The following is a 14,618-nucleotide window of genomic DNA, read 5'->3' as shown; positions in this document are numbered from 1 at the left end:
ATATACAGTCGTGGAATTAACACATTATTATGCCTAATTTGGACAACCAGGTATGGTGAAGATAAGGTCCTTTTTAAAAATAATAATAAAATAAAATAAATAAATTAAAAACATTTTCTTGAATTAAAAAAAAAAAGTAAAACAATATAAAAACAGTTACATAGAAACTAGTAATTAATGAAAATGAGTAAAATTAACTGTTAAAGGTGTGCTTACGGACTGTATCCCTTGCAGACTGTATTGATATATATTGATATATAACCAGAAATATTAATAACAGAAAGAAACAACCATTTTGTGTGAATGAGTGTAAATGGGGTAGGGGGGTTTTTTGGGTTGGTGCACTAATTGTAAGTGTATCTTGTGTTTTTATGTTGATTTAATTTTTAAAAAAAGAAAAGAAAAAAAAAAAAAAAGGATACCGATAATGGAAAATCCGATACCAATAATTTCCGATGTTACATTTTATCGGACATCTCTGATTTATATATACCATTGACTGTCTAGTACATGTGCAGGACATTTATATTAGGGATGTCCGATATTGGCTTTTTTGCCGATATCCGATATTGTTCAACTCTTAATTACCGATACCGATATCAACCGATACCGATATATACAGTCGTGGAATTAACACATTATTATGCCTAATTTGGACAACCAGGTATGGTGAAGATAAGGTCCTTTTTAAAAATAATAATAAAATAAGATAATTAAATTAAAAACATTTTCTTGAATTAAAAAAAAAAGTAAAACAATATAAAAACAGTTACATAGAAACTAGTAATTAATGAAAATGAGTAAAATTAACTGTTAAAGGTGTGCTTACGGACTGTATCCCTTGCAGACTGTATTGATATATATTGATATATAACCAGAAATATTAATAACAGAAAGAAACAACCATTTTGTGTGAATGAGTGTAAATGGGGTAGGGGTTTTTTTTGGGTTGGTGCACTAATTGTAAGTGTATCTTGTGCTTTTATGTTGATTTAATTTTTAAAAAAAGAAAAGAAAAAAAAAAAAAAAGGATACCGATAATGGAAAATCCGATACCAATAATTTCCGATGTTACATTTTATCGGACATCTCTGATTTATATATACCATTGACTGTCTAGTACATGTGCAGGACATTTATATTAGGGATGTCCGATATTGGCTTTTTTGCTGATATCCGATATTGTTCAACTCTTAATTACCGATACCGATATCAACCGATACCGATATATACAGTCGTGGAATTAACACATTATTATGCCTAATTTGGACAACCAGGTATGGTGAAGATAAGGTCCTTTTTAAAAATAATAATAAAATAAAATAAATAAATTAAAAACATTTTCTTGAATTAAAAAAAAAAGTAAAACAATATAAAAACAGTTACATAGAAACTAGTAATTAATGAAAATGAGTAAAATTAACTGTTAAAGGTGTGCTTACGGACTGTATCCCTTGCAGACTGTATTGATATATATATTGATATATAACCAGAAATATTAATAACAGAAAGAAACAACCATTTTGTGTGAATGAGTGTAAATGGGGGAGGGAGGTTTTTTGGGTTGGTGCACTAATTGTAAGTGCATCTTGTGTTTTTTATGTTGATTTAATTAATTAAAAAAAAGAAAAGAAAAAAAAAAGAAGAAAAAAAAAGGGTACCGATACTGGAAAAACCGATACCAATAATTTCCGATGTTACATTTTATCGGACATCTCTGATTTATATATACCATTGACTGTCTAGTACATGTGCAGGACATTTATATTAGGGATGTCCGATATTGGCTTTTTTGCCGATATCCGATATTGTTCAACTCTTAATTACCGATACCGATATCAACCGATACCGATATATACAGTCGTGGAATTAACACATTATTATGCCTAATTTGGACAACCAGGTATGGTGAAGATAAGGTCCTTTTTAAAAATAATAATAAAATAAAATAAATAAATTAAAAACATTTTCTTGAATTAAAAAAAAAAAGTAAAACAATATAAAAACAGTTACATAGAAACTAGTAATTAATGAAAATGAGTAAAATTAACTGTTAAAGGTGTGCTTACGGACTGTATCCCTTGCAGACTGTATTGATATATATTGATATATAACCAGAAATATTAATAACAGAAAGAAACAACCATTTTGTGTGAATGAGTGTAAATGGGGTAGGGGGGTTTTTTGGGTTGGTGCACTAATTGTAAGTGTATCTTGTGTTTTTATGTTGATTTAATTTTTAAAAAAAGAAAAGAAAAAAAAAAAAAAAGGATACCGATAATGGAAAATCCGATACCAATAATTTCCGATGTTACATTTTATCGGACATCTCTGATTTATATATACCATTGACTGTCTAGTACATGTGCAGGACATTTATATATACGAGTGGAGAGAAACTAATTACAAAATAAATCATTATTGTAAATATTTTCTTACAAAAGGTCCCATACATATTTCCTAGTGAGCAAGCATCCTGAGTGAGTCCCCCGCTAGAAAGTCATCATGTTTCCTCCTCAGGGCTGTCCACCGTGACCTCCGCCACCTGGGGGGCGCTGGTTGGCCCCCCCGCCCCCTCCCAAAGGACCCGGGGGGCCGAGGAGGGGCCGCTGTGTCCGGAGAGCGGGCGGTGGAGAGGCGGGGTCTTGTGGTCGCCGGGGCTGAAGGACTGAGAAACCCCGCCTCCTCTGGTCAAGCCCCAACCGTGGCGGGACCCCAACTTGCGCCGGCCCCTGGCGCCGGAGCGTGGGGCCGCAGTGGCGGGAAGAGAGATGTCTGGTTCCGAGTGCGCCGGAGCTTTTCTCAGGGGACACGGGGAACCCGGAGCACTGCAGGGATCTGCAACATGTACCAACATTAATATTTTTATCAACAACATCTGTCAACTCCTGCTCCAAGACATCTTCCATTGGTGTCAATCATCCCTTGGTTATTGCTGCAGGCTCATTTCCCATGATGCACTGCTTCTGCATATGTACACAAGCATACTGTATGTTACTGTAGGTGCTGCACAACAACATTAGTTGAGATTGATGCCGTCACGTGTGCATTGTAATGCTCACTGCTGGAAATAAAACATTCCCATGCCAAGTTTGGCTTCCTCATTCTCACAAAAATGTCAGACCAAATCAGAGCATTTTTTTCTCCCCACAAGAAATGATTAAAAATCCCGATGAATCTTTTCCAGACAGCCGGTAGTATCGATAGAGAGGACATTGGATGAAGAATAATTACAGTTGAAACACATTGAAATGATGAATGAAGTGGAATTCTTTGTGAGGTACAGCAGTAAACAGACTACTAAAGTTTGGCCCCATTGGCCTGTGAGGAAAACATGTTGTGTGTGAAGTGAATTACAGCTGGGTTACCTTCCAGGACACACAACAACAACAACAACAAAAGGAATATAGACACATTAAAAAATAAATAAAAATGCCTATTTTTGGTATGCAAAACCAGACCTGGGCAATTATTTTGACTTGGGGGCCACATTGAGAGAAAACAAATGTGTGTGTGTGTGTGTGTGTGTGTGTGTGTGTGTGTGTGTGTGTGTGTGTGTGTGTGTGTGTGTGTGTGTGTGTGTGTGTGTGTGTGTGTATACTTACATATACATATATCTGTATATGTATATGTATGTATGTATATGTGAATGTATGCATGTATGTATGTATACACACACACACATACACATATATATACATATATATATACATATATATATATATATATATATATATATATATATACATACATATAGATATGTGTATATATACACACAGATATGTGTATATATACACACATATATATATATATATATATATATATATATACATACATATAGATATGTGTATATATACACATATATATATATATATATATATATATATATATATATATATATATATATATATATATATATATATATATATATATATATATATGTATGTGTATATATTTATATATATATATATATATAAACATATATATATATATATATACATACATACATATAGATATGTGTATGTATATCTATATATACATATACTGTATATGTATATGTGTATGTATATGCACACATACATACACACACACACACACACACACACACACACACACACACATACATACATACATACATACATATATATATATACACAGTATATATATATATACACAGTATATATATATATATACTGTATATATATATGTATGTATCTATATATATATATATATGCAAAATACGATAAGGGTATCGCAACTGGCTCACCTTTACAGGTACTCGCCCCTGCACCATCTGTGAGCCTGTGGCCTCGCTCTCTTCATCTCTCCTTCCATCAAGGCACCGGCGGGACTCTGCATGGCAGGGACGTCCTCCTCCCTGAGCCAAAACTAAGCTTGACCGCATACCTCAACTGGACATGAGTTGGTTGGCATCAGCAGATTCTCAAATGGGCACCCCCCGTCATCAACGTTTCGTCGAATTAAGCCCATGACGCTTCGGAGGGGCTCGACGGCAGATCCAGCGTCCTGGATCTACCCCCGCTGAATGCCACCCAACTCTATGTCCCTAGTCCTTCTGTAGGTCGGCTCTGCCATCGCACCTTTCTTTGTAACCAAATCCAGCGCGATGCTTCCTCTGCCCTTTTAGTGGTGTTGGCTACCAGCCGCTTCCTAGCCAGCCCCTCGATCCCTAGCAGTCCGAGTGCTCTCCAGAGCGACCGCCCCGCAAAGCCTCTACAGCCCACCTCCACCGGTAGGTTCCAGGCCTTCCATCCATTGTGCTGGCTCTCGAGGATGAGGGTTTGGTACTTCTTGAGCTTGCGTTCGTACGCCTCCTCCATCCTCTCTTCCCAAGGTACTGTCAGCTCGATAAGCACCACCTGTTTGGTTCCTCTAGACCACAGAACAATATCAGGTCTCAGGGTAGTGTGGGCTATCTCCTCTGGGAATTTGAGCTGCTTCTTCAGGTCGGCCCGCATCTCCCAGTCGTTTGCTGTGGCCAGAACTCCTTTGCTCCTCCCTCCTGCTGCTGCGCTTTCACCTGCCCTGACGAAGTGGATGAAGCGTGGCCCATTAGAGAGCTGCCTTGTCCTCTTCCTGGCCTGCTCAACACCTTCTGCCAGCTGAGCAAGGATCTGGTCATGACGCCACCGGAACTTGCCATCTGCTAAGCTTGAGTGACAAGAGGAGAGGACATGCTCCAGGTTAGCTATCTTCCCGCAGAGTGTGCAGCTGGGGCTCTCTACCATTCCCCAAGTATGGAGGTTTGATGGGGTGGGCAGGACATCATATGTAGAACACAGCAGGAACCTGATCCGGTGGCCCTCCATGCTCCAGATGTCCTGCCAGGTTAGAGATCTGTCTTTTACACTCTCCCATCTAGTCCAGCTGCCCTGTTTTTTCATGGCTACTGCCTTGACATACCGGCTTTCCTCCTCAGCCTTTCGGACCTCCCTCTGCACCAAGCCTCGCCGCTCCTTTGGGTCAGCTTTGTTCCATCTTGTTCTGGATGAGCAACCCAGACCAAGTCTTCCCTGGGCTACTGATCCCACAATGTCCGCGTGATGCAGTTATCCTCCGCCTCCCTCAGTGCTTTGCTGGCTAACCACTTTCTGCCTGACCTGACGACAATGCCTGCCTGCCGTACTCGCTTGTCTTTGCTGTCTCGTAGCATCATGGCCTGGCGTGTTTTTGTCACCTTGTACTCCTCCACCACTGATGTTATTGGCAGCTGTAGCTTGCTTCCTGTGCTGTACAGTCCAATGGAACAGAAGCTTCTTGGGACACCCAGCCATCTCCTCAAGTAGGTGTTCAACTTTTTCTCCAGACTCTCAACTGTGGATACAGGTACCTCATAAACCAGGAGTGGCCAGAGCAGACGGGGGAGAACCCCATGTTGGTAACCCCAGGCCTTATACTTGCCCGGGAGGCCGCTCTTTTCGAGGGATGTCATCCAGGCTTCTGCTTGGCTAAGCATTTCTCTCACACTCAGCCGGTCATTGAGGTCTGCCCTATACCACTTCCCCAAGCACTTCACAGGTTTCTCTTGGACAGTTGGGATGATGTTCTCCCTGATCTTGAAGCGAAACTGGTCCTGAACACGCCCTTTCTTCAGAACCAGGCTTCTGGACTTTGCCGGTTTGAACTCCATCCTTGCCCAATTGGTGAGCTCAATCAGGTCCTCCAAAATCCATCTTCCTTCTGGCACTGATCTTGCTGTGATGGTAAGGTCGTCCATGAACGCTCTAATGGGCAGCATCTGGATTCCGCTTGCAAGGACTGCGCCTCGACCTAACTTCTCTGCCGACTTGACAAGAAGGTTCATGGCTGCAGAAAATAAAATCACTGAAATTGTGCAGCCAGTGACAATGCCCACTTCGAGTCTCTGCCAGTTGGTGGTGAATTCTCCGCAGGTGAATCGCATGTTGAATCCGTCAAAGTACTGACGCAAGAGTTTCTGGAATCGCTCTGGTATGTGGTAGGTCTTCAAAGTCAGCTCCACTAACTTGTGGGGTATCGTTCCATAGGCATTTGTTAGATCAAGCCACAAGACTGCTAGGTCTCCGTGGTTCCTCTTTGCATCCTCGATGATCTTGGAGATTACGCTGGTGTGTTCGAGACAGCCAGATACCCCTGGAATGCCACCTTTTGAACTGAAGTATCCATGTAGCCATTATCCAACATGAAGGTGGTTAACCTCTTCGCCAGAATCCCCAGGAAGAGCTTAGCTTCCACATTGAGGAGGGAGATGGTACGGAATTGCTTAATCCCTGAAGAGTTTTCTTCCTTAGGGATGAAGCACCCCTCAGCCACCAGCCATTCATCAGCAAGGAAGTTCTTCCTCCACGCCACCGTCAGCAGCTTCCAGAGTCGTTTCCTGAGCCTTTCGCAATGCTTGTAAACATTGTACGAGATGCCGTTCGGCCCTGGGGCTGATTTTCCTCTTGCCTTCTTGAGGAAGCTGTTGACTTCTTGCCAGCTTGGTTCCTCCGCCTTAAAAGGAATAGTTGGTTCAGCTGGTTTAATGAGCCTCTCTATCTCCTCCAAAGTGTCCTCCCTCCTGGGATCGCTGTGGACCTGCCGAAGGTGCTCCTCCACCTCTTCCTTTGTTGCTTTCAACTCTCCTGATCTTTTGTCACCCAGGAGTTTCGACAGGTAGTTGAATGGGTTCTTTGTGAAGGCCACCCTTTCCTTCAACCGCCGTTTCCTGTTCCTGCGGTGACACTCAGCTCGTCGCAAGATCTTAATGCGCTCCCTCAGGCCGTTTCGCAATTCTGTGAGAGCTGGTTTCTCATCTGCTGTTGCTTCACGAAAGGCCTTCTTAAGCCTACGCAGATCTCCTCTAAGGATTGCTATCTCCTTCAGGCGTCTGTTTTCCTTGGGCTGGATGTTTACTCTGCCTTTTTGTTGTTTCTTTCCGATATATATATATATATATACACACATACACACATATATATATATACACACACACACACATATACATATATATAAATATATATAAATATATATATACATATATATATATATATATATATATATATATATATATATATATATATATATATATATAAATATATATATATACATATATATATATATACATATATATATATATATATACATATATATATATATATATATATATATATATATATATATATATATATATATATATATATATATATATATATATATACTTGTCCAGGGTGGACCCCACCTTCCACCCGAATGCAGCTGAGATAGGCTCCAGCACCCCCCGCGACCCCAAAAAGGGTCAAGCGGTAGAAAGTGGATGGATAGATGGATGGATGGATGGATGAATGTATATATATATATATATATATATATATATATATATATATATATATATATATATATATATATATATATACACTACCGTTCAAAAGTTTGGGGTCACCCAAACAATTTTGTGGAATAGCCTTCATTTCTAAGAACAAGAATAGACTGTCGAGTTTCAGATGAAAGTTCTCTTTTTCTGGCCATTTTGAGCGTTTAATTGACCCCACAAATGTGATGCTCCAGAAACTCAATCTGCTCAAAGGAAAGTCAGTTTTGTAGCTTCTGTAACGAGCTAAAGTGTTTTCAGATGTGTGAACATGATTGCACAAGGGTTTTCTAATCATCAATTAGCCTTCTGAGCCAATGAGCAAACACATTGTACCATTAGAACACTGGAGTGATAGTTGCTGGAAATGGGCCTCTATACACCTATGTAGATATTGCACCAAAAACCAGACATTTGCAGCTAGAATAGTCATTTACCACATTAGCAATGTATAGAGTGTATTTCTTTAAAGTTAAGACTAGTTTAAAGTTATCTTCATTGAAAAGTACAGTGCTTTTCCTTCAAAAATAAGGACATTTCAATGTGACCCCAAACTTTTGAACGGCAGTGTATATATATATATATATATATGTGGGACAACATCATCCAGCAAGACCCCTCATGATACACCCGCCTACCTCAGGATGAGTGAACACAAAACAAAAAAAAACAGAGTCACCCGGGCCAAAAAGGACTGCGTCAGTTGCTAGGTAACCAGGGCAAACTGATGAGAAATGGGCTGCTGGAACAAAACACAGATGGACGAGGGCAAAAAAGACACTGGAATGCTACTATAGAAGCAATCCTAGAGAAAGCGGCTTAATGCAGCGAATGTGGGATCATTGGATATTTCCAAACCCACAATCAAGGCTAACAAAGAAACAGCTGTTAGCCCAGTGTTCCAACAGCCGTAATCGAAATCTACTATCACAACTAGAGATGAATGAAACACAACAACGATGCTCTGAAGACAATCCTCACAGGAGACCAACAAGATGATACACAGTACAGCAACGGTAATCATTTAGATGCTGGGGTACAAGGTGGGCTCGGGACATAGCAAGCAGTACCCACCGGGGAAGCTGGATCAGCGTACATGGAGAGGCACATCCAAGTGGCTGGGATGGTATACAGGAACACCTGCAACCAGTATGGAATAGAAGTACCCGAATCCCAATGGGCCATACCACAGAAGGTGGCTGAGAACAACAGGGCCAAGGTTCTGTGGGACTTCAGCTTCTAGACTGACAAACAGCTTCTGGCTAACCAGATGTGGCAATACCAGCTGACGCCAACATCAGGAAGAAGGAACACGAGGAACTTGAGAAGTACCAAGGATTGAAAGAGCAGCTGGAACGGATGTGGAAGGTCCAGGCTAGCGTGGTCCCCATGGTAGTGGGGGCGCTCTGAGCAGTAACCCCCAAACTGGGAGAGTGGCTCCAACAGATCCCAGGAACAATATCTGAAGCCTCAGTCCAGAAAAGCGCAGTTCTAGGAACAGCCTACTGCACAGAACCCTCAAACTCCCAGGCCTCTGGTAGAGGACCCCAGCTTGAGGATGACACAGATACCAAAATTATGTGGTTTTTTTTGTGCATTCCATTTAGGATAGGATAGGATGGTCGAACCTCAGATTCTAGAGGAGCAATGTGGATTCCGTCCTGGTCGTGGAACAACTGACCAGCTCTTTACTCTTGCGGGAATCCTGGAGAAGGCCTGGGAGTAGCCTATCCCGTCTACATGTGCTTTGTGGATTTGGAGAAGGCGTATGACCGGGTCCCCCGGGAGATCTTATTGGAGGTGCTGAGGGAGTACGGAGTGAGGGGAACCCTGCTGAGGGCCATCAAATCTCTGTACAACCAAAGCGAGAGTTGTGTCCGGGTGCTTGGATGTAAGTCGGATCCGTTTCCGGTGGGGGTTGGTCTCCGCCAGGGCTGCGCTCTGTCACCTATCCTGTTTGTGATTTTCATGGACAGGATTTCTAGGCAGAGTCGTGGCCATGGCGGAGAGGGTATACGTCTCGGGGGGCTAAAGGTTGCGTCACTGCTGTTTGCAGATGATGTGGTCCTGATGGCACCTTCGGTTCTTGACCTTCAGCTCTCACTGGATCGGTTCGCAGCCAAGTGTTCAGCGGCTGGAATGAGGATCAGCATGTCCAAATCTGAGGCCATGGTTCTCAGCAGGAAACCGATGGTTTGTACAGTCCAGGTAGAGGACGACACTCTGTCCCAGGTGGAGGAGTTTAAGTATCTTGGGGTCTTGTTCACGAGTGAGGGAAAGATGGAGAAGGAAATCAGCCGGAGAATCGGAGCAGCTGGGGCAGTATTGCAGTCTCTCTGCTCCACTGTTGTGACGAAACGAGAGCTGAGCCAGAAGGCAAAGCTCTCGGTCTACCGAGCTATCTACATTCCTACTCTCACCTATGGTCATGAAGTGTGGGTCATGACCGAAAGAATAAGATCGCGGATACAAGCGGCCGAAATGAGTTTCCTCAGAAGGGTGGCTGGCATCTCCCTTAGAGATAGGGTGAGAAGTTCAGTCACCCGAGAGAGAGACTCGGAGTAGAGCCGCTGCTCCTTCGCTTGGAAAGGAGCCAGCTTAGGTGGTTCGGGCATCTCGTGCGGATGGACCAGATGGGGGGATTACATCTCCTCTCTGGCCTGGGAATGCTTCGGGATTCTCCAGGAGGAAGTCGCTAATGTTGCTCTGGAGAGGGAAGTCTGGGGGTCTCTGCTGGAGCTGTTGTCCCCGCGACCCGATCCCGGATAAGTGGTTCAAGATGGATGGATGGAAGGATAGGATAGGATAAGATAAGTCTTTATTGTCATTGCACAAGTACAACGAAACTTTGTTTTCAGCACAAACCCGTTTGAGATGAGGCAACCAAACAGTGTACAGGGTTACAGAACAGGAACGCTGACGGGTCGCCACAAGGCGCCCCGTAAAAGATGGGAAAAAGGTCAACGCTGGGGAAGGATGAGTAAAAAAATACAATCTAGACTGGGCTCCTAAGGGGGCCCAGTCTGGAGTGGGAAAAAAAGCTCCATAGCAAAGCACATACCGTATTTTTCGGACTATAAGTCGCTCCGGAGTATAAGTCGCACCGGCCGAAAATGCATAATAAAGAAGGAAAAAAACATATATAAGTTGCACTGGAGTATAAGTCGCATTTTTTGGGGAAATTTAATTGACAAAACCCAACACCAGGAATAGACATTTGAAAGGCAATTTAAAATAAATCAAGAATAGTGAACAACAGGCTAAAGTGTACGTTATATGAGGCATAAATAACCAACTGAGAACGTGCCTGGTATGTTAACGTAACATATTATGGTAAGAGTCATTCAAATAACTATAACATATAGAACATGCTATACGTTTACCAAACAATCTGTCACTCCTAATCGCTAAATCCCATGAAATCTTATACGTCTAGTCTCTTACGTGAATGAGATAAATAATATTATTTGATATTTTACGGTAATGTGTTAATAAGTTCACACATAAGTCGCTCCTGAGTATGAGTCGCACCCCCGGCCAAACTATGAAAAAAACTGCGACTTATAGTCCGAAAAATACGGTATACATATTACAACGTACATCTCGAGATATCTAGCAACAGAGGGGAGGGAGTGGGGGGGCCATGGTGGCAGGCCGCAGCCCTCAGGCGCTGCCCATCCTTCCATGGATTTGCGTCGAGGGCGTTGGATTGGGGGTAGATTGCATGGAATCATTTGGCATCTGGGTTGCCATGGTGATGATTCCAGGGAGGCTGCGGACATAGACCCCAAATGGACTAAAAAGATGTAATTGCATCACAAGGCTGAGTTTGGGGAGGCCCTCAGAGGATCCGTGAGTGCACTTCTCCTTAAACCGGCGGCGTAAGACAATCGTACACAAGTTGTCTGCGGGGGCGAAGATGAAAGCTAATAATAAATCATCAGAGGTTTATTTACACAAAACCTTCTCAGCTCATCAGAGGCAGACTTAACTGCAGCGTTTAGAGCCTTCCGGGCCTTCATCGCCGCCGCTGGACGGCCGCCAGTTCAGATAAAGTTGATCAAAGCTCTTTTTCTTACAGCCAGGGGACCAAACGCATCTCTTTAATACTTTTTATTCTCTTCCATCAGGGTTTTACGATGAACATTTTGATATTGATCAGTGATATCGACCAAAACGATCACATGTATCAACTGTTGATGTTTGTGTTTATATATGCTGCGTGCTATTCGACAGTGTCAAACAACATTTAAACCACTTCCTTATTCTCTTGAATTTCTGGCTACTCTACCCACCTCTGGTTAAAAGGCAGCAGCCGGGGGAGGAGAGTTGAGTTGGTGGGTGAGCGCGAGCGAGAGCGAGACAGACGACACTGGAGAGAAACCATTCGTGTGCTCAACTGCTAGAAAAGACAAGTGCTGAAAAGCACCCCTAAAGACTTTGCACGTTTTATTGCAAAATAAAACATTGTTGTAATCGGTGGTCCGAAGAACCCGGGAGTGCAAGACTTCCACAATCATATTCGGTACTATACCGCCCCTAAAAAGTACCGGTCACACAACGCCCCCTGTCGTCGTCACGTCGTGACATTGCTGGTTTTACGAGTAGAGGAGCATGTTGGGCAGCGCACACACACAGAGTACTTACAAGCAGACACAGTGTGTAGACAGAAAAGGGAGAATGGACGCATTTTGGTGTAAAAAGTAAAGATAAAGGTGAAGTTATAACACTGAAATCACTAATATAAATACAGTCTATAATACAGCATTATTCACATGTGAATAATATAAATACAGTCTATTATACAGCATTATTCACATGTAAAAAATACCTATTATACAGCATTATTCACATGTAAAAAATACCTATTATACAGCATTATTCACATGTGAATAATATAAATATAGTCTATTATACAGCATTATTCACATGTAAAAAATACCTATTATACAGCATTATTCACATGTAAAAAATACCTATTATACAGCATTATTCACATGTGAATAATATAAATATAGTCTATTATACAGCATTATTCACATGTAAAAAATACCTATTATACAGCATTATTCACATGTAAAAAATACCTATTATACAGCATTCTTCACATGTGAATAATATAAATGCAGTCTATTATACAGCATTATTCACATGTGAATAACAAAAAGTCTATTATACAGCATTATTCACATGTGAATAATATAAATACAGTCTATTATACAGCATTAATCACATGTGAATAATATAAATACAGTCTATTATACAGCATTCTTCAAATGTGAATAATATAAATACAGTCTATTATACAGCATTATTCACATGTGAATAATATAAATACAGTCTATTATACAGCATTATTCACATGTGAATAATATAAATACAGTCTATTATACAGCATTAATCACATGTGAATAATATAAATACAGTCTATTATACAGCATCATTCACATGTGAATAGTATAAATACAGTCTATTATACAGCATTATTCACATGTGAATAATACAGTCTATTATACAGCATTATTCACATGTGAATAATATTAATACAGTCTATTATACAGCATTATTCACATGTGAATAATATAAATACAGTCTATTATACAGCATTATTCACATGTGAATAATATAGTCTATTATACAGCATTATTCACTTGTGAATAATATAAATACAGTATATTATACAGCATTATTCACATGTGAATAATATAAATACAGTCTATTATACAGCATTATTCAAATGTGAATAATATAGTCTATTATACAGCATTAATCACATGTGAATAATATAAATGCAGTCTATTATACAGCATTCTTCACATGTGAATAATATAAATACAGTCTATTATACAGCATTATTCACATGTGAATAATATAAATACAGTCTATTATACAGCATTATTCACATGTGAGTAATATAAATACAGTCTATTATACAGAATTATTCACATGTGAATAATATAAATACAGTCTATTATACAGCATTATTCACATGTGAATAACATAAAGTCTATTAGACAGCATTATTCACATGTGAATAACATAAAGTCTATTATACAGCATTATTCACATGTGAATAACATAAAGTCTATTATACAGCATTATTCACATGTGAATAATATAAATACAGTCTATTATACAGCATTATTCACATGTGAATAACATAAATAAAGTCTATTATACAGCATTATTCACATGTGAATAACATAAATAGTCTACTATACCGGTCCCCGCCCCCTTTTTTTAACGGGCTTGAAGGTGCGTCGTCATGTCATTGCTGGTTTTACGAGCAGAGGAGCATGTTCGGCAGCGCACACACACAGAGTACTTACAAGCAGACACAGTGTGTAGACAGAAAAGGGAGAACGGGCGCATTTTGGCTTAAAAAGTAAAGATAAAGGTGAAGTTATAACACCGAAACACCCTCAGGAAGAGGTGCTTTAAGACATGGCTAGCTATCTAGCGGCTAACGTCCATCCGCAGTGTTTTAGCTACTTCTAAATCACTAATCCTGGCCTCCATGGCGACGAATAAATTACGTTTCTTACAAGTAGCATTATCACTGGAGGACGAGGAATAGCTGAACATGCTTTTGTGCTAGCGTGCGGCCCTCACCTGGCTCAGGTGTGTCGCAGGTGAAGTGGTGGCCGCCGGCCAGGTTCTCCACGCTGCAGGCGGCCATGACGAGGCGTCCCCCCCGCGCTCCTCCCCGAGGTTTGATGAGCTTCTTCACGCGCTCGGCGATCCAGTTGGACTTCCTGCGAGGCGACAA

General features: G+C 41.0%; 1 protein-coding gene across 1 annotated transcript in view; it reads right to left on the bottom strand.

Moving 5' to 3' along the window:
- Positions 1-2,452: 2,452 nt before the first annotated feature.
- Positions 2,453-14,618, bottom strand: part of LOC133648068 (coiled-coil domain-containing protein 88B-like) — a 60,100-nt gene continuing 47,934 nt past the window's right edge. The window contains exons 8-9 of the mRNA XM_062043849.1: positions 14,462-14,604; positions 2,453-2,838 (exon numbers count right to left, since the gene is read on the bottom strand). Coding sequence (XP_061899833.1) covers positions 2,504-2,838; positions 14,462-14,604 — 478 coding nt within the window. The 3' untranslated portion in view covers positions 2,453-2,503. The remainder of the gene's footprint in view (positions 2,839-14,461; positions 14,605-14,618) is intronic.

Source organism: Entelurus aequoreus, linkage group LG04, assembly GCF_033978785.1.
Source record: "Entelurus aequoreus isolate RoL-2023_Sb linkage group LG04, RoL_Eaeq_v1.1, whole genome shotgun sequence".
Classification (NCBI taxonomy): domain Eukaryota; kingdom Metazoa; phylum Chordata; class Actinopteri; order Syngnathiformes; family Syngnathidae; genus Entelurus; species Entelurus aequoreus.
Note: the sequence above shows the minus strand (reverse complement) of the source record. Positions and strands in the feature narration are given on the sequence as shown.